Source organism: Rousettus aegyptiacus, unplaced genomic scaffold (assembly GCF_014176215.1).
Source record: "Rousettus aegyptiacus isolate mRouAeg1 unplaced genomic scaffold, mRouAeg1.p scaffold_m13_p_4, whole genome shotgun sequence".
Lineage (NCBI taxonomy): Eukaryota > Metazoa > Chordata > Mammalia > Chiroptera > Pteropodidae > Rousettus > Rousettus aegyptiacus.
The window spans coordinates 32,052,652-32,072,920 of record NW_023416307.1 but is presented as its reverse complement, the minus strand read 5'-3'; the positions used below and the strand labels follow the sequence as shown (position 1 = coordinate 32,072,920).

Genomic DNA, 20,269 nt, shown 5'->3' with positions numbered 1-20,269 from the left:
GTCACCAGGAAAGCAAGATGTGAAATTCCTTTTGGGCTAGCTGAGTCACATGTGAGGATGATTCTTGGGAACTCCACTAGTCACATTCCCCTCTATGCACAAAGCTATTTTTCTGGTTCTTTCATATGCTCCCTACATGTCACGTCCGGACACTAAGCGAATGGCAAATGAACATCTATATATAGAACTGATGTCTGTTTTTGTTTAGTCCAAACCAGAGACACAAACCTGAGGTTTTCTGCTTAAGTTCCTGATACAAGGATGCCATATTCCTTTCATATACTCCTAACTGTTGACTTTTTCTACCCCAGATCTTGACTTGTACTTAAGTGACATGAAATAATCATTAAACTGAATCTTCTATTGCTTGAGTTATCTCAATCTTAACCTTCCTCTGAGATAAATGACACTATTTTTCAAGTGGAAAAGCTGAGGCTTAGGGGTTAAATGACTTGCTTGAATAGAGACAAAACAGAGACTACTATTTCAGGTCTCTTTAGGTGAATACCATGTTATTGATACATATCATCAATATGAATCCATGCCACAGAGTCACAGCAAGATCTTAGGAGACCTGCATTTGCTGAGTAGCTAGCTGCACAGCACCAGTTAATATTTCTGTATTCCACAATTTAAAACAATAAGAGTAGAACTCACAATGAGTTGTTTCCTTTACAGAATCTGCTTTCTAATATGGAAAAGAAAGGTTTTATTTGACAATGAAGTTTGTCCTTTTACTCAGGTTTTCAAAGGAAAAAGCCAGGTCACCATCTCTGAAAACAGACTGAGGAGTCATTTATGTGTAACTCAACCCAGAGATTCCTAATCCTTTTTTTAAATGCCCCAAAGTCCATCCCTAACCTAGAGGCCTCTATACCCTCATTCCTTCCCTTAGCCTCTTATAGAGAAAAACTCCTAACTCTACCAGATACCTCTATGTCATCAAGCAGAGAAGCAACAGAGGGGGCATTTAGCTCAGAAAGATGCCCATGGAGGGGACAAACAGAGGTCAAAGGGGTTAGCTCAGGATGGCCCATGAGTTAATTGAACTTAAGTACTATCTCCACAAGAAATTAGCATCTAAACATTGTTTCGCAGTTACAATGTTAAGAAGCTCTTTCTTCTCCCATTCATATTTCTTGATTAAACTAAAACTCAGTTCATTAAAGTAGTTTTTAAATGTGTTTTTCAAAATATCAGCATTAGGTGTTAATACTCAAATCTAGTAGAAGTAACCATTATAAGACTTCAGATCTGATTTCTGCCAGCCTTCAGAATAACTACTGACTTACAAATTAAATATGGGGACGGGGCACACTGTGATCAAAAAGAAATTAAAATGTAATGATGACACATCTCATAGTCAAGTAGAAACTGTCTTAAAAATGGCCTTCTGCTTTGCGGCTCATAACGGGACGTCTCCTGGGGGAGCAAACAGTGGCTGAAAATATACAAAACTGCAAGGCCAGTTTGCAGACTCTGAGGCTCTAAACACTACAACTCATCTGAATCACCACAACAAGGGGACAGGCCGGCAAAGTCCACACTTTTCCATGTTTTGAAAACTGACCTGTTTCAGGAGAAAACAAATTGACAGCCATAGCTGAAAAGCTAATGAGACCTGTGCATTCAATTTTTAGTTGCTCGTTACCATCCCACGGCCAGTTACTTCCCACAGTGATTTAAAAATTAAAGCATTGCCTAGTTACAACTATTAACAGAGAAAAGCTGGCACCTAATTCTTTCGAAGAACTCTTAGTGATTTCCAAGAGAATCCTACAGAATGGTGATGTGATGTTAAGGACAATGAACTTGGGAGACAGGGTATATCGGCTTCCCCCTGCGCTGTAACATCTCCATTTTCTGTTCTCCATTATGGCCGCTTGTGCCTTCAGAGACCATAGTTATTGATTAAGGTGGATCTTCCCAAGGCTATCCTATCTTAGTACAGCAGTCCCGGTCCCAGCAGAAATAAAGGCCAGGTACTCACTGGCCTCTCTGCTCCTGCTCTTTCATTCATGAAGGTCCTCTTCTAAGAGGCTTGACAGCTGGATCTGATGCCTGTGCTCTTATTTTACCAACACTTGCAAAATTTTACACTAACTGTTTTATTGGAATGATGATTAAACACCGAACAAAAGAATAAAGTGTTCCGGGAACTCTAAACAGTGCTGTTATACTATAATAAAAATATGGGGACACCCAGACATTAGTAGTGGCACATACGTGGACAGGAACACCTTGCCTCAAGCTCTAATTCTCAGACCGGGTTCCAGGGCACAAACAGGCAGGGTGCTGCTCACAAACACAACCTTCTTTGAGACTCTGAGCAGTACTTATCTCCCTCTCAGGTGGTGACTTGCTCCTCTGTGGACCTCACAATCTTGCTGCCCTTTAAGTTTGTTTCTACAGCCCCCTAGACGACAGAGACTATGGGTGTATGGCTGGAACAGATGTCCTGAGAGAGGAGAGCTCTGGCTTTGGAGAGGGCTGGGTGTGGGGGAGAGTCACCCCAGCAGAACACTTACTCCCATTCTTCTGCCCTGCTAGACTCTACTAGAGCAGGGTCTGGAAATAATCCCTGGTACCAGGTGTACTTGGCTTCAGAAAAGTACCGGAAGGTTTAAGAAGGATAGCCAGAGCCTCATGTGCTCATACTTCCTGCTGTTCTCTGTTCATACATTTGCTGTTCTTCCTTGAAGGCAAGGCCTGGATAACATGAAAATACTATTAAAGGGGAACCAATAACCAATCTAAGTGAGCTGCTCTCAAGAGGCCTGCTGATCCCCAACTAAGCCCTAAGCTTAAAAACACAGACTGTCAGACTGTTCTGTGAGAAACTTTACTTCTGAAATGATATGATGGGCGGAAATGAATTGGTTACTATTATTTGTATTCCCATTGCCAGGAAACCCAACGGTATCACTTTTTAAACTTTTTAGGGAGACTGGAAGGGAGGGAGGTATGACGTAAAGCAAAGCGACTGGATGGAACAATTTGAGAAGCTTGTAGTTATTTGTTTCATTTACATGTTTAAAAGTATAAAATGATAGCATGACATTAGCTTTTTCAGCCAGCAGAAGATCTTCTCTCTCCCATGTCACAGATCCCTCACAGGACAGTGAACAGTGGTCACGTGTCATGTATATAAATGCTGTCAGAAGGGACAATTCTAATACCAGTGTTGAGATAGTGTGAGCGATACAAATACACACAATCTAATGGGCAAACTGAGCACCAGAGATGTCAAGCGGCCTGGTTTAAAACTCGGAACTAAATCAATCCACATCTCCTAATTGCAGCACTTCGCATAGTTTGGGGAAGTTTTTCTAGAAGGTGAATATTATAACATAGAATGTAAAAGGATTCCTATGTTGGCAAAAGGCCTGTGGTAGGGTGTGAGCAAGGGAGAGTCGACCTGTAATCTATAGTAAAGCTCATTTCAGAGCCAACACCATCAGGAATTACAAGGTGGGAGAGAAAAAAGAGAGGAAAGGCAAAGGCAGAAGAATTAAGATGGGAACAAGAAAAAGATGGAAGGGGAATAAGTAGAGGAAAGCTAAAAATAAGCCATTTGATATTCTGTGGTCACCAATTCATAGTGGGTCCTACTGGTTACAAATGGTCATCAGACACAGCTCCCCCATCACATTTGAGACTGAGGAATGCTTCCTCCCAGCATCATGTCAGGACACTCTCAATTCAGATTCAAAGGGAAGGAGGCCAACAACTGAGTCACTGCTACCATTTCCTGCAGCACCTGGGTTTTTCTTGGAGGTTTTCCCCTTCAAGTACTCAACTTCTCTGACCTTACTTATGAGGCAGAGAAGCAGCAAAGAACCCAGGGGGCATGGATGGACGAACGAACGGACCGACACACACACACACACCCACACCCACACCCACACCCACACACCCACCTAACCCCACTAAAGAAGATACCCGAAATAGAATAAAGCCTCCTCTTCACTGGTAAACTCTATCTCAATATAAAACCTCAAGATATGAGAAAAAAACATCAGGTCAGTGCAACAAAACAACACACTTAAAAAAAGACTTCCATTCAACATTCACTCATCCTTCAGGAGGAAGAGGAGAAGGGAAGATGTTAACTATGTGCTCTGAGCTCAGCCAGATTCCTTCCCATGTTTCGTGATTGCCTATAAAAATCTCTTCCCACAAGGGCCACTTTCCAATCAAACCAGCTTAAAATGAAATCCACCTAATCAGTAAAATGCACCAGTTACGTCTGAGAGTTCAACAATCTGTTCATAGGAACTACTCACAAAGAGCCAAAGAACAAAAGAGTGTTGTGTTTGGTAACTTGCGACTCTAGCTGTTCAGATGCAACCCAGATGGGAAAATATGCTTCCGCGGGAAGTGATGAAGAGTCGTTCTTCACATCAAAATTTCATTGTGAGAATGTCATCCAATTTTCATTTTATGTTTCGTTTAAACAGTTTTTCACACTTGAAAAATTACTTTATGCTTAAGCCTATATTCTAAATCTTTTAATCCCCCTGAATTTAAGTCGCAAAGTCTAGTTAATTTGCATTTTTCTTCAAATTCCACATTTCCTATTCTTAAAATCCTTAGTCTGTACATCCACTTACAAAAAGATAGACTAAAGCAAGGGTTAATGAATGAACAGAATTAGGGTCTACAGGTACAAAAAGTACAGCTGCTTTTGGAAACGAAAGGCCTCTGCAATAAGTGTTTGCTGCCTTAGATTCTGTCAGTAACATCGGCAAGACCAGAAATGCACTGGGTCACCATTCGGCACTGAGTTGCCTTGAGATAAGGAGACTCTACCATGAATAACATTCCAAGGGCCTCTGGTGACATAATCCACAAAAGGGGCACATATTATAGGGTGGTTCAAGTCCACAAGGCAATCACACATGGATAGGGGGAGACTTCCAGGTGCTGCTCTGCCTTCCCGTGGACAATACCCAATGGTGCACACACCAAAGTGCGCACACGGCATCCACGAAGGAAAAACAAATTCTATTTCCCAAGCTACAGTGTAGTTTACCTTATCAAAACCATCTCTGGAAGATGATCCTGGACAGACAAGATGATAAAGTAATCGATTTTTAATACTAAATAATGACTGGCTAGACAGTAGGGACTCTAAAATAAGAGTCTGTCTTTTCTTTCAGCAGCATTTCTTGCAAATAAGCCAAGTAAATATGTTTGCATGCACAATTTATTAAACTGCTTCAATCCATCTTCATTTTTCAAAGTCAGTAACTATTGGTTTAAAATTTCCTCTACTTATAGTCTTTTTTTCCATGTGTTTAAACCATCTTGAATAAGAATAAAAAAATAAAATGATATTTGTTCAGGAATTGTATTTGCAAATTGTGTTTTAGATGGATGGATATGAAAATATGCTTACCTCATCCCATTCTAAAAGGTAGTTGGTGATTTTTGAACCATTGTCAATTGGTGCCTAAAAAATAATAATAAAAAGAGATTAGAGAAAGTTGTTCACAGACGAAAGTTATGAGCGGCCTATTTTTTTCAAATATAATGTCTATGCCAGTGCTATGCTACAACCCTTGATAGCTCCCACATTTCTGTGGTCAAACGTTATCATAAACCAATTTTAATACAATTCAACTAGGGAGAGAGGCCCCACTCTTAAGAATCATCTCCATAAAGAGCCAAACCTACTTTCCCCACCACCTCTATCCTTTATATCCATATGGTCCCCTACTTCCTCTTTTAAGAGGCAACTTTAATTTTAAAGGTAGAGGAGAAAAAGGTAGCTTAGAAACACAGGCACTGCTTGGGGTCTGGTGAGACAGAGCTAACTCAGTTAGGTTCGGCCAAGAGTCTTTATTTTTGTAATGTCTCCCATACAGGTTGCTTAGTTGGTTTTTTGTTTGTTTGTTTGTTCATTTAGTGCTTAAGTTAGAAAGCCTGGTGTGGCACTGAGATTTCTTCCCTTTTTAAACAAACATGAGGACAAATGGGATGCGCTAGACTACTAGGGACTATTAGCTCTTGGCATGTTAGCAAAAAGAAGCTTCATCAGTTGCTTTTCTTCTAAAAGCATGCTGAGATCTGCTTCACCGAGAAGATGTAGGGGAGGCAACCAGAAAGATCAGGACCATCTCTCCCATTTCAAAATCACATCTGAGGTTTGCTCCTCCCCAGGAAAGAACAGGAGCCCCACAAACTGCAGTGTCTTGCCTCTAGCAAAAAGCAGCCTGGTCACCAGCGCTGTTCTGAAACCCAGATCACCTGTTTGTCATGTGTGGTCTGATGTTAGTTACTTAATATCAATGTTTAGTTTCTTGTTCCAGGAATGGATGTGTGTAATAAGTAATTGGGGGAATATATTTAAATCAACTTTGTCTTATAGGAAGTAGTCAGTAAACAGCAGCTGTTGCTTTATTATTGTTAATAAAACATCATCAGGGGCTCAGTAAATAGTAGTTAAATTAATAAGGAAACTCTTCTCCCTCTCCATTCCTTACTTCTTCGTTCTGAGTCCTCAGACCCAGATTTCAGGTGAGTGTTGTATGTTCTACTGAACTGCAATTTTGGGTTTTTATCCCTATCCTGAAAGACAGGATAGGGATACATTTAAAGTTCTAAATAATGGATAAAGTCAAAGTTTTGATGAGAACCCATTTCACAGAAAAGAATTACATTTATAATGGCTCATAAGCCTCTGGAGAAACTTGTTCTTTAGTAGTTTCTTTTATGATATCCTGACCCACCACTGAGTCTCTAATTTATGGGAACACCAACTATGGTTTTCATTTCGCCCTATTTAATGTTGCTGAATAACAAGAAGGTATTAGAAGATCCTGAGCTCTCTGTGTCTTTGTGGATTTCGAGGGCAAGTAGGCAGCCAGAGCATGGTCCCTCTGTCCTCATGCCCCCAGCTGGAGCATCACGATCAGGAAATCTGTTTTAAGGACAGTTAAATAAAAACTGAACTAAATTCAGAACTTTCAAGTTTGTACATGACTGACTGAAACAAGAGTATGTTTCTGATTCACAATTAAATAAAGGGAGAAAGAAAATGTGAAACACTTTCTTTCTAATAAAAAAAAAGCTTTCTCTTCAAGTTGCTGGTCTGCCTGAGACATAAACTTCATCAGGTTTTAAGCAGAGAATATGTATCAGTGATTCCCAACTTTAGGTTTATAAGACCCCGGGGTCCCTCTAGTATTCCTCAGAAGATTTCTTATATTTTCCAAAGCAAATAAATTTGAATTCTTTCCTTAAAGATACATTTACATATATATATGTATATATAAATACAGAACACATTCTTAAAAAAGATGTATATGCTCCAAGGAATTAAACAATGATGACCAGTTGGGTGTTAAAACTCTGAAAAGGTGAGGAATCACTGACCTGCATTATCCCTGGAAGCCAGGAAGGAAAATAAAATAGTTCAGATTCTAAGCCAGTTTAAACTTTGCCTTTGTCCGAATAACACAGTCAGTGTTGGCTACTGGTAATGAGAATGCAGCTGCCCACAGGAGAGAGGCCTAGAGAAACCCATACTCTACCGCAAACCACCACTCTCAATCGTTTTCATAACTTCCTAGATAAATCTGACCCTCTGGTATAGGAACAAAAAGACAAAATACGTCACCAGTAATGGATCTCTCTAGTCATCTTATTTTTTTCATTCATTAGTGTTCTCTCCAAATACCATAAATATTATATCTACTTCTACACACTTTACATTTTAAACTATATTTTAAAATGTCCATATAAGGAAATAGTTACTACAGAGACTGATAACAATCTATTTTCTTGCAAATACATAAGTATGACTAATAAGCTAATAATACACATTAAGGACCTCTCTTTGGCTAGAGTTATTTGTAGCTTAGTAAATTGTATTTCATGAAAACTAATATAAAATTTGGACATTTAAGAAAAATTAGTAATCTTGACTGATCTAAGGCCTAATTAGTAAAAATTAATGAAGTCTCAATGTAGTTTAGAACACTAAACATCTGAGGCAGTCTTAAATACTAAACATTTCAGAGTGACCACTACAGAGCCATGAACTTACGTTATCTTTAGATGTTTACAAAAACTTTTTACTGAAGTCCTCAAATGTTTGTTGAAATAAATTAACCCTTTAGAAAGTGATGAAATTTAGGTGCCATAAGTATTTATATCACTAAGGAAGGTACTGCTGATGGTCCTATGAGATTTATCAAATTCCCCTGCAAAGAAAGCTAAAGCTTGGTTTTGCAGAGTTCCCTCCCAACACTTTTTATAGACATGGCAATGTTTGATATCACGATAATTTGTTTCACATGGTTACTATGAAGAAAACCAAATACCATCACCAAATTAAAATAGCGCTAAATACATGTTTCAAATGGCTGTAGACTTCAGACCATCCCTAACACTTCAAGCTACCCACCTTCCACTGCAAGGTTAGTGAACTTTTGCTCCTGTGTGCCAGCTTAGGTGGGAAGGGGCACTCGGGTGCGCAGCTGTGGGTGGTGAAGCTAACTGGCTCAGAGCAGGCTCCCTTTACGGAATTGTACATAGCATACACCCTGAAAACAGAACAGACAAGTACAGTCAGTGGCGTGGCCCATCACAGAAGACCAGAGTTTTTATCTCTGCTTTCCTCCAAGCTCTCCACAGAGGAACAGAATTTCTTCCATAGTGCACACCATTCCTCTTGTTCTCTGCTGGTCTTGTCCTGACCTCACTCTGGTCAGCAGGTCCAGAAGGAATCACCCCAGCATGGCATCTGCCTCCATGTGCTCGCTCCTTTAAAGATAAGAACTGCCCAGCTCCATTTGAGATAGGCAGAGTCAGGGTCTACTGACTGGAAAAGACTATGCTAAATAAGAAAATATCCATAATCCCTGGAAAGGTCTCCAAATATACCTTCTAAAACCAACAAGTCACTCTCTAGTTGACTTTGTCTGTACAAAGGCTAAAAGTAAAGAGTTGGGTAAAAAGGGACAAGAAGTAGTGATGAGAGTCCAGGGAATGGAGAGGCAGCATGTAGTACCAAAAACAGGGACATCTTTTGAATCATTTATTATATGTTTAGGTAGAAATATGGAAGTTTCATACACAGAAACATGGTTGCTACTGCCGACTGCATCTCTCTGTACTTCAACGAAAACAACATTCAGGTAGTTTTCCATGCAAACATTCAACTCCTGCACCTGGCGTCAAAATTAAAGATGTGCACTCTGCACATTAAACACCTGTCTTAACACAGAACGTATGGGCCCGGTATCCCCAGAGAAGCTGTGAAGAAAAAGCACGGAATGTGCTATTATGAAACTACTCCTTTCAAACAGCATAAAATAGGATTACGTTGTTTTTTATCATCCTCCTCTCTACGAGTCTATTTTTTTTATACAAGGCATTCAAAAAACTTGAAAACATACTTTTAAAGAGACAACAAAGAAATCTTTGCTGCCTAAAAAAAGATGCGAGGATTAGGCTATTCAGAGTTGGAAAGTACTTATCAAGACCTTAATTCTTCTAATAACCTTTTATGAATTGCCACTAAAGATGGAAGAAAACTCTAGAGGTGAAGGTAAATTTCCCACAGCTACACAACTAGAAAGTTGGTCAACTGCAATCAGCTGTGGAAGTCTGAATGCTACCGTGTATTGCCTGCTGTGCTTACTCATGCTGCAATCCACGGTTCTCTAAACACCCACAATCCATTTCCCCTCATTCTACTTGATGAACATAAACAGCAGTGAAAGATAACAACATTATGGATAATAGGTCCTAATTAGGTGTGTGATCCACAAAGTCCTTTCACCTCAAAGTCCATCGCAAAAAGACTTATAGAGATCATGCAAGTTAAAACTACTGAGACATATTAGTAAAATTCTAAACGGTAAATATTTACAGGATATTTGACTTATTTGCCTTATGGGAAGACAGATACCATGACATTGATCCAAACAAAGGATGCTTATCATTAAAATGTTCTTTACCCTACCTGATGAAAGAAATGCTCCTTTTTATACCTGCTATAAGTAGACACATGAAAATATAAGACTGAATGGTGGATATGGCAAGATCATTTCCACGTACCAAGACAGGCTCACTAGGCGCAAGCCACTTTCAATGAATCACAGAATGTTCTAGACAAGGGATGAGTTCCAGCCTGAAATTTAGCAGATCTGTATTCTCCATCCGATGGCTTATTAGTTACTTCTGACCTAAGATATGGGGGAGACCCCACAAAATAGTGCTTTTAAATATTAGAGTAGCCTATGAATTAAATGTAATGACCACCACAAAGGAGACAAGAGAACATTATGCATTCCTAAGGAAAGATCACGCCACTATCTATGAAATCCTTGAGAGGAAAACTGACCCTGTAGCGGATGAAGTCTTCTCAACACTTTACAGGAAACATGGAGAGACCATACTGAGCAAAACTACAGGAATGTAAGCAGCCTAATTCACACTGAAGAAATTTTATAGAACCCCTCCCCCCAAAAAAAAGTCCAACAAATAATTGCAAAGGGAGGAAAAATCACCGATGGAGGGAAAACCTACAGATTAAAAGAAATTTGCAAGACATCAGCCAGCCAGAATATTCATACCATGTGTGAAGTCCAAGTACAACAAACTAAAGAAAAAAAAAAAAGTTTATTTTTAGGACAGTTGAAGAAAGGAGAACGGTCTTTGGATTTTAAAGATATTAAGAAATTTATCATTTGTTTATGACGGGTGTGTGATAATAGTAATATGGTTTACAAGGGAAATAATATGCCTGAATTTCATTTCAAAATAACTGTGGGGAAGGGGGAAGGGAAGATACCAAGGAAATAAGAAGTTGGATGATGGGTATATGACAGTTCATGAAACTATTGTTTTTGACTATATCTAAAATTTTCTGAAATAAAAAAGTTAAAATAAAAATTAAGCCAACATTGAAAAACATCCTGGAGATCTCTCATTTTAAAAAAGGAACCTCTGGCTTCTCTTAAAAACTAGAAATCCTAGCAACACTGAGCTGCGCAACAGCATGGGAGTAATTAGACAAAGCTGAAAGCAGCTCCCCCTTCAGATGGGGGCAGCTCACCACTCCCTATGTCTCCTCAGCACTGAGATAACTTTTCCTTGGCCTTTCACCAAATATACTTTACTCACTTAAGGTTCCCAATAGGTATCTCAGTTTGCAATCACTAGGCATTTGCAGACTACACTCTCACAGACCAGTTCCTAAATGTTGACAAAAATAGCTGACACCAAAAAATCTATCCAGGTAATAGAGCAGAGGAAAAGGAGGTAAGGCAAGGGCCTGCAAAGCACTATCCAAATGCAATTATCTGGGGAGATACGGAGGTAGTTGAATTTGCTCTTTTAAATGAGATTCTTGGAGTCAGAAATCCATACTTATTAGGCCAGAAAAACTGACTGATGGAAGCTCCGGGAAGTCAGGTTGGGAGAATGGCAGCACGGATTAAAAAAGATTGCAGAAAAAAAAATTTGAGGTAGTTGAAGTTGGACAGTTGTATGGGCCACAGGGAGTTATTTTCCTCATCTTTAATCTCAAAGTATGTTATAGTTTGTTTAAATGAGAAGTCAATGTTTTGCACTTATGTCTGTCCACAAAGGAAAGAAGATCCATTTTCTATGATGACATAAATGTGCTGCATACCGTACCTAAAATCTGACATGATGTGTATCTCAAGATTACATCTGCCAATTAAAACTGTTCAGTAAATGGATAGTAACTAATGGTGACAATCAGCTCCGTGTTTACCAATAACATTTACAATAAAGAAAATACTCTGGAAATGTTTTATTTGAAGAATGTTGCAATAATATTTTCACATGATGGTGATGTGTGTCCTCTAAATAGCATTATGTGATAGAAAGATTTATAGAGTAGGATCAGTTTCTTAGGTTAAATAAATCAGCAGGTAGTTCAGTTCTTTATTTATTTAAGCAAATGCATTTTTCTAACAATATAATTAATCTTCTGTTGGTTTTTCACATTTGTTTCAGTTTAAATACTGACTAAATGCTTTTGAAACAGGTGCTCCAAGAATTTCATAAATTTGCTTCCAACTTCTTCCAGCACATCTGCAACATGCTAGGAACCAGAGTTGCTGGTCAATAACATCTATTTCGTAACTCTGCACTGAGCTGGTCAACTGTATTTTTAGAAACGTTTCATCACATAATTTTTCTGAGAAATGTTATTACATGATATCATTTCTGGGCAACTTCTTTGCCAAAATGTTTATGCCAATGACTGGAAAACTGCTTCAAACTTTGTCATGAAATTGCTGTCCATTCCATCACTCAAATTCCTGATTATCTAATCATTGATGAAAATATAACTTCTTGACTCCCACAGTAAAGTACACAAAACCAGGTAAAAAAGGAATATGCTTTTCTTTGTATATTTGTATAAGTGAATATATAAAAACATTTATGCATATACTTACATACCTCTGTATAAGTATTACAAAAATAACATTAATTTATGTACATATGTAGGTATGTGTATTGGATTTTTCTCGTTTCTCCTCAGCACATGCGTGCATGTGCACACATACACACAACTTTTCTCTCCTGTGTGCACACATACGAAATTTCCTTTGGTGGTTTTATACAGTATATAACACAATGCCCTATATGAAAGCACTGAATAAATATACTTTGATAATTATAAATTGTTCCTTTTTAAACATTCAAACATTAAACCAAAAAGAGCAATCTATGTGAGTACTGGGTAACAAATATAAAAGTAGTAAAAATTTAACCTAGGACCCAAAATCTAAGTTTTGCAAATCAGCCTAATAAAGAAGTATTATTTTCCTCAATCACTAGGAGCAAATAAAAAAAAAAAAATCATAGCAAAAAGGAAAAAAAAACAATTGTAACCTTAAGTGTCTTGAGGATATGATTTTCCATGTGGAATCTGGCCTAAATGACATGTGGAAAATGCCAATCTAAACAGATAGACAGACACATAACCTTCAGCACTATCTCAAGGATGCCACTGTCTCTTAATAAATTATTCCTAAACAGTGAGGTGATGGCAAGAAGAAGTCAAGAGCTGTTCCTGCCTAGGAACTGATGCCAAGCACCCGACAGCTCAATGAAAGGACTCCATGATTGAGAGACTGCTGCTTTAAAAAGGTTTACACACTCACACAATACTAACATGAGGGAGGAAAAAGCTGAAAATGAGAAAAAGCATCAAATAAAGATATCGCGCAATCAATGCGAAGGGGATGGAATCGGAATAGCAAAATCAAAAGCAACAAGGAATATAAAAACAAAAGCCCTAGCTGAGATCTCAGTAAATGTTTTGAGAAAGAAATCTTTCACTATACTGAGTAATTTGAATGGAGACTTCTGCATGCCTTAATCAAAATGTGTAATATTAAGAACTGAAAGTAAAATGTAGCACTGCTAAAATAAATATGTTCATTTTCACCACCGGCTTCACAGACATCCACCAGGGCAACCCTTTCTAAACTGGTAATGTATAAACGAATGAAAAAAGCAAGGAATATAAGTGCTCATTTTGCAGCTATACAGAAATGGAATTCTTCTGTAGCTTCTGTTATGACAGTTAGTGAGGAAATTATTTCCACATAGCCTTTGAGGCCTTATAGGTGATTATTAAATTTAAAACTATATTTGAAGATACTGTGTTTGATGAAAGCTTACATTCCAAGAACTGAGATATTGAGAATGTTAATTCAACAACATCATAAAGAGAGATTTTGCTTCTCTTTGTCAGCGCCAAGTATGGTATACCTTCATCCCAATAAAAAGTTGAGTGATATGGTCAAACTATACACAAGTTCAAGGAACCTGCATCATGAAGTCCTTTTTATTTTCAGAGTGTGAAAAACCTACAACGGCCTTGGAAAAATAAAACAAAAATACAACATTTATACACTTCATTGGTTTATAATAGATTTGCACATATATTTCATTTGCTCTCATACCATCTTTCTGAGGTTGGTATCACTGTTTTCTTCATTTTATGAATGAGACAGCAAGGTCATAGGTGTTTAAATGGCTTGCCTAAACACACATCTTTGTACTAAGTGAGCCATAAACTCCAAATTCCAAGATCTTATGTATCATGCTGCCCTGCCAAAGCAATTCAAGGCAGAGGAAACTAAATCTGAATTTTAAGTGGTAAGATTCTCCTCTAGCTTGAAAAATGAAAGAACGTATAAGGAATGAGACTGAATAATAAATGATCTATATGGCCTATGGCCTAGGTAGAGCAAAAAGACTAAAATTTGAACCGTAGACAGTTTTTTTCTTACTAAACAGTTTTTTTAAATACTAAAAAAGATCATGAATTTTCTCTCTCATTGGCAAGCAGAAAATGACCAAATATAATAGCTGATGGTGCCTCAGGCTGCATATGTGTGGTATCACACATGTCATATACGTCGCAGTGTGGTGTGTCAGATGCGTCAGGAGATAATCCAGATCCAAGGCCTCGAGATGGTATCCACCTCACGCTCCTACTCCTTTTGGGGAATCCATTAATATACCTTTTATCTGCCTAGAAGTTCAAGATATTAATAAGACATGAGAGTAAAAAAAATTGATGAGCAATTGTTCTCGAGATTTACTCTTTGTAAGAGGAGTTAAAAAGAAATGAAAGGAAGCAACAGACAGGATGGTAAATAAAAGGCCAACTCTTTATGACATTTAAATTTGTTTAAGCAGATATTGTCAGCTTATGAATGAACAGGAAATTAATAAAATAAACCTTCAGTAAAGCAACAACAATAAGCTGTCAAAAGATAGAAAAAAGGAAACATATGTTAACAATGACTGATGGAGAACATTTACACGGAGCCCTATTTTGCTGGTTCGTTGTTAAATCGACCATTTGACAGAATGATTAAACTATTTCTATTATCAGCTGAGCTCACAAATTATATAAATCTTTTTGCTTGTACAGGCTTTGTGAAAAGTTCAATATGTTTGGACTGAAATTAACTGATTCAAAATCTAAAAGTTTTGATTTAAACAGGAAGAGATAGTTGCAAAAGATTTCATCTAAACACTACAATAACTAAGCAGATGTACATTTTATGACTGAATATAAAATACCTTGCCCTTTTATGAGTTGCTTTAAACTTAGTTTTAAAACACCTGTGCAGATAATAAGATACTATAACCTGAGCACTCCCCTACTTTCCTATCTTTCTTACTGAGAAAATTGTAGCATAGGGATTCTGTGGTTGACCAAAGTTAAAACAGTCAATTCATGGCAGGCCAAACTAGACATCAAGCCTCCTGATAATTAACATATACTCTTCCTATTAAGGAGGCCTGCATCTACTCCATCACAAAGGAACGTGTGTTGTGTATTAACCTTTGAAAAGTATAATAGAGGATGTGAACTTAATGCCTTCAATTTCATTACATAATCATTATATTCACATATATATAAAGAAAGGGAAATGTTGTATATACTATCAGATAAAATTACAATTTCTGGTCAACTTAAAAGTTAAATAAAAATTTTTAATTAAAATTGAATATTAAAAAATGTTAATGGATCACATACAGAAATCCACTTATTTACAAATAGATGGATGAATATATATTTAAATAATTGGTTGTGCTCTGTAAAAACTCAGGTAATACTGTCCTCTTCATAGGTCTATGGTTGGTGGGGTATCTTTCTAAGATTAGCTAGCTCTACCTTCAAGAGCAGTCACAGCAGATATTCCAGAAAAATCATAGTAAGATTTCAGACTACATATCAGACTATATAGGTTCACTGTTTTTGCTAAATTGGTTATTCTTGTCAGAGATAATTTGATATCTGCATTTTTTGTCTTATTTCAAAACCAAAAGTCTTTTAAGGGCCAAATATGTTCTTGCAACATGGGAAGGAGTCATTTGAGCTGAACATACAGTTTATACTTATGGTCTCTAATAAACAAATGATATATCTATGGTAAAAAAATTCATTCGTTTTATAGAAAGAAAACATTATACATTAAAGCACACAGTCCAATAGATCTCAGAAGACTATATAAAATAAAATAATTTATTAAAAATAATTTTAAAAATTCTGTTCAGTGTATCATCTACTTTTCTGTTACCAAAAGCACTTCTTTGTACTTCCAACCACCATGCTCTCAAGTGCAGAACAGAACTGCACTGAATGAATGACCAATGAGTCAAGGTATTGCAACTTAGAGTTAGGAAAAGTGCTATTAACCAAAAACTTTTAAAAGGGGGCATGTGATTTATTTAGCAGCCCGAATTCACCAATATAGTTTAGCTCTCATATCCCAACTCACCTCACATGATAATCGGTTGCTGGTCTAAGATCTTTCAGGTAATATTCTAATTCTTCTCCACTGCGAAGAAAAATGATTCATTAGTCAATGGTACCAGTATGAAAAGTAAAACAGGATTTGGATCTGAGTGCCACTGTCATGTACTAACAATGATTCAAGAACTAATATGTTTAATTCCATCATAAGACAGAAATAAACCTTTCTATTTGATATTATCTTTCTGGACTAGAAAATTAGAATCCTTTTAGCTATGCCATCATAAATCTGGAAAATGGCAAGGATAACTTACTAATAACGTTCCAAAAGGTCTAATCACTTCCTCAAAGTAAATACATAAAAACAAAAAAGTAAATCATCATGAAAGCAAATTTGATACATAGGTAAATGTAAATAACTTAGTAGCTATCAACTGAAAGTAACACCCAGACTCAGCTCGGCATGACCCCCAACCACCTCAACTTCTCAGCTCTCCTGAAGAAATCTCACTCTGCCTCCCTCACATACCAATACCAATAAATCGCTCTTATATAAAATAAAACCATTAATATAATCAGAACTTGCAACTAAAGCTCAACTTAATCATGAGGAAACAACCAACATAATGAATGTTCCATTAAATTTTTTTGAAAATAAAGAAATGTGGGGAGATATGAGTGTATTCTTCAAAAAATGCCAGTGCTGTAAAAAGACAAAAATATCGTGGAAGTGTTCCAAATTATAGAAAGCTAAAAAGACATGACAACTAAATGCAGTATTTGACCCCAGATAGGATCTTGTTCTAGAGGGTAAGAAAAATGCTCTAACAGATATTACTTAGATCACCTGACAGAACTAGAATATGGATGTAGATAAAAGTACTATATCAGTGTAAATGCATGAAGTTGGTAACTGAATTGAGACTATTTAAGAAAGTATCTTAATTTTTAGGATGTATACTGAAGTATTTAGTGGTAAAGGGACAAGCTATATACAACTAATGGGAAAAATAGACTGAAAAGAGAAAAGGGGAGAAAGAATAGCTCAAATCATAAAGAAAATAGGGTAAAAAAGTTATCAATAGGTGAATCTGGATAAAGAGTATACATATTTCCTTCTTTGATCTCTTTATTTTTGTAGTTTTATAAGTTTAAAATTATTTCAAATAAGAATAATATTTGAGTTGTAAACTGGAGACCGATGTCTGCTCCTTGCCTGCACCACTGTTGTTTGACCTGTACTTTATCTTTAAACTTTTTAAATTGGCTAGATTAGTTTAATATTAGGAAAGTTTACACAACAGTTCAGATTTTCAGTACTTCTTTTTAAAAAGAAGAAACAGTCAGCACATCTAGGGCTGTATTGTCTTCTGGCAACTATCTATTTTATGTGACCACAGATCCCTCGCAGAGGGAGACAGGGGCTTTCTGTTCACCTCATTTGTAAACTTTGCTTTTCTCACTTCTGTTATGCACCTACTCCCTCTGGGCACTTGAGACTGGCGCCTGCCACCAGCAGTCTGGCATTGACAGAATCTATTTGCTTCTTGGTGGGGATGGGGAAATGGTGCTTTGTATTTCTTTAAGGTCTCTACCAATTCTGACTTGTCAAAATAGAACCAAATGCTTGTGAGCCAGAGTATGGAATAGGAGGATCTCATTGTAAGTACAGTGGGGAATCACTGAGGTGTGCTCCACAGGGGAGTGACATGGTCTGACTTACATTTCTGTAGTGTGAAGGCTAGATTGTAGGAGAGCAAGTGCATGCTGGAAGACTCCAAGGAGATTCCTGCAGGAGTCCAAGGAAGATATAACAAAAGCACTGTGGGCTGTGAGAGGAGTGAGCGGCTAAAGGGCTTCCTTCCCTATCTCTTTCCCCTTTTCTTTGTCCAGAGAAAGACATGTTTCTGGAGCCAATTAGGAACAGGGCTGAGGAGCCACAAAGCCTGTAATGCTTATGCAGCAGCAGAACAGGAGAGAAAACTAGTGTCTCTGACAGAGGAAGAGGTGGGGTTGGTGCAGTCCCTCCAGGTGGGGCAGGGTATCAAAAAAGTAGTTAAAACAAGACTGGCTCTGATTTCCTGCTCTGCAAATCTAAGCAGTCCCCACAATTACAAAAGAAATTTGACCTTAAATTTTTTTTTTATCATATTTAGAATCTGGCTATAATCTATTTGAATAGTTAATACTTGGGAGTCCATAAAGCAGAAAGGGATAATCTTTTCCTGTGTGTGCTTAACTTTTAACCATTTAAGAAAACTTTGGCAAGAAATGCTTTAAAATAATCTTTACTACAGGTTTGCAAACTATTGTAGAGGATAAGAGAGTGAAATTCTTATTTCACATAAATATGAAACCATATTGTAAAATTTTTAAAAACAAGACTAGTAAAATGTCTAAGTAAAAAAAAAAGATAAACATAGGAGTGTCTAACATATGTAAAACTTAACGATATGACTATGTTTTGCCCTGATAGACATTAATGAAAAATTTTCACTAAACTGACAAGCTAACAAAACAAAGTGACATACTTTACGGAACACCAAAGAGCCCTAAAAAGTCATTTCTGATTGACTAATTAGTCTGGACAAAATTAACTCTTGACATTCTAATTATCACTAATTCTTAAAGGAAAATGTGCAAAGCCTTTAAAGTTTCCTTTGTTTTCTATTTTCCTTAAAGACTCCAATTTCACAGTTTAGCAGTATAGAAACATATAGGAAAATATGCACTACCTGTAAATTATCTTGTATTTTCCATCTCGTCCTTTGTCTGATAAGGCAACCTCATAACTGTAGGGGAAGGAAAGACCACTGTGGGGTCCACATGAAAGTCCAACAGGGGGAGCCCAGGACAACACAACTGCTCTTGCCTGAATATTAGAAACCTGAGGAAGAAAAAGATGGTCAAAAGTATTTAAATCCAATTCACACAGATCAAACGCTATTTCTTTCAAAAACATTTGTTATTAGTAATGGCATAAAACTCAGAGTTAATTCAAGGTAAACAACTATATTTTAACTACAGGAGACAAAAGTATCCTGTATAACGCTCTTGTCATGTCTTAATGTCCAAAATATAACTCCTGTAACATGTGTCCTCAGAAACACAAACTGCCATCCGAGTCCTGTGCAATTCATACCCAGTCCAGCAATTTGTCATGTTTGGCAATTTTTTAAAGGTAAAAAGATGAATGTGAGATTTCAATGATAAAATTAATGTAGACTTCTTCTACATCACATTATGCAGAAGAAGTCACATACGCAGATACTTTCTGGTGGCCTCCTTGCTTGGTGTAGAATTATCCTGCAAAGGTTAAAAAAATAAAGTCCTCACTTAATATCTAGCAATAGGTTCTGCAACTTTAAGTGAACCAACATATAATGAAACCAATTTTACCACAAGTTAATTGATATAAACAAAAATTAAGTTCCTACGGCATTTCATCAACATCATAAAGGAAAAACGTTGAATAAAACGGTGCTATTTAAGGACCTACTGAATCTCACACATCATGCTCTTTTTAAGTCCTGTGGGCTTCCAGGAGAACCCAGTGATGGGAAAGGATGAAGGAGGTAGAAATGTGGGTGGAGGTGGAGGTGGGCATTTCACCTCTCCAAGCTCTGCTTCTTATCATTTTGGTTTAACCTCCACTTAAGACTTCATTCAAATACAGCAATCTGGGTCTCTAAACACCCCCAACTTCCTCTCCTTACTTAGGACTTCTCTGAGGCATGTTCTATACTACCTGCCAGCTATCTTCAGTAGGACTGAGCCCCAGCCGCCTACAGCAATAACCTACTCATTCACAGACCTGCACTGGCTTCCTTCCATTACATCTCAAGTCCTCGCCCTAATGGGCATCTCACTATCCTGCTTTTGAATCTTTGTTTTAGACTGTGTTTCCTAAAGCATGACGTAATTCTTTAAAATAACTCTATGAACATAACTTTAAGGTTATTTTGTTGCTCTATGGATAACATCAAAAACTAA

The 20,269-nt window shown here is 37.3% G+C and overlaps 1 protein-coding gene across 2 annotated transcripts in view; it reads right to left on the bottom strand.

Annotated features, from left to right (window-relative positions):
- FNDC3B (fibronectin type III domain containing 3B) overlaps window positions 1-20,269 on the bottom strand; it is a 299,021-nt gene that overhangs the window by 66,566 nt on the left and 212,186 nt on the right. For both annotated transcript variants that reach the window (XM_016155721.2, XM_016155639.2), the window contains exons 8-11: window positions 19,012-19,163; window positions 16,302-16,361; window positions 8,414-8,552; window positions 5,402-5,455 (exon numbers count right to left, since the gene is read on the bottom strand). In XM_016155721.2, coding sequence (XP_016011207.2) covers window positions 5,402-5,455; window positions 8,414-8,552; window positions 16,302-16,361; window positions 19,012-19,163 — 405 coding nt within the window. The remainder of the gene's footprint in view (window positions 1-5,401; window positions 5,456-8,413; window positions 8,553-16,301; window positions 16,362-19,011; window positions 19,164-20,269) is intronic.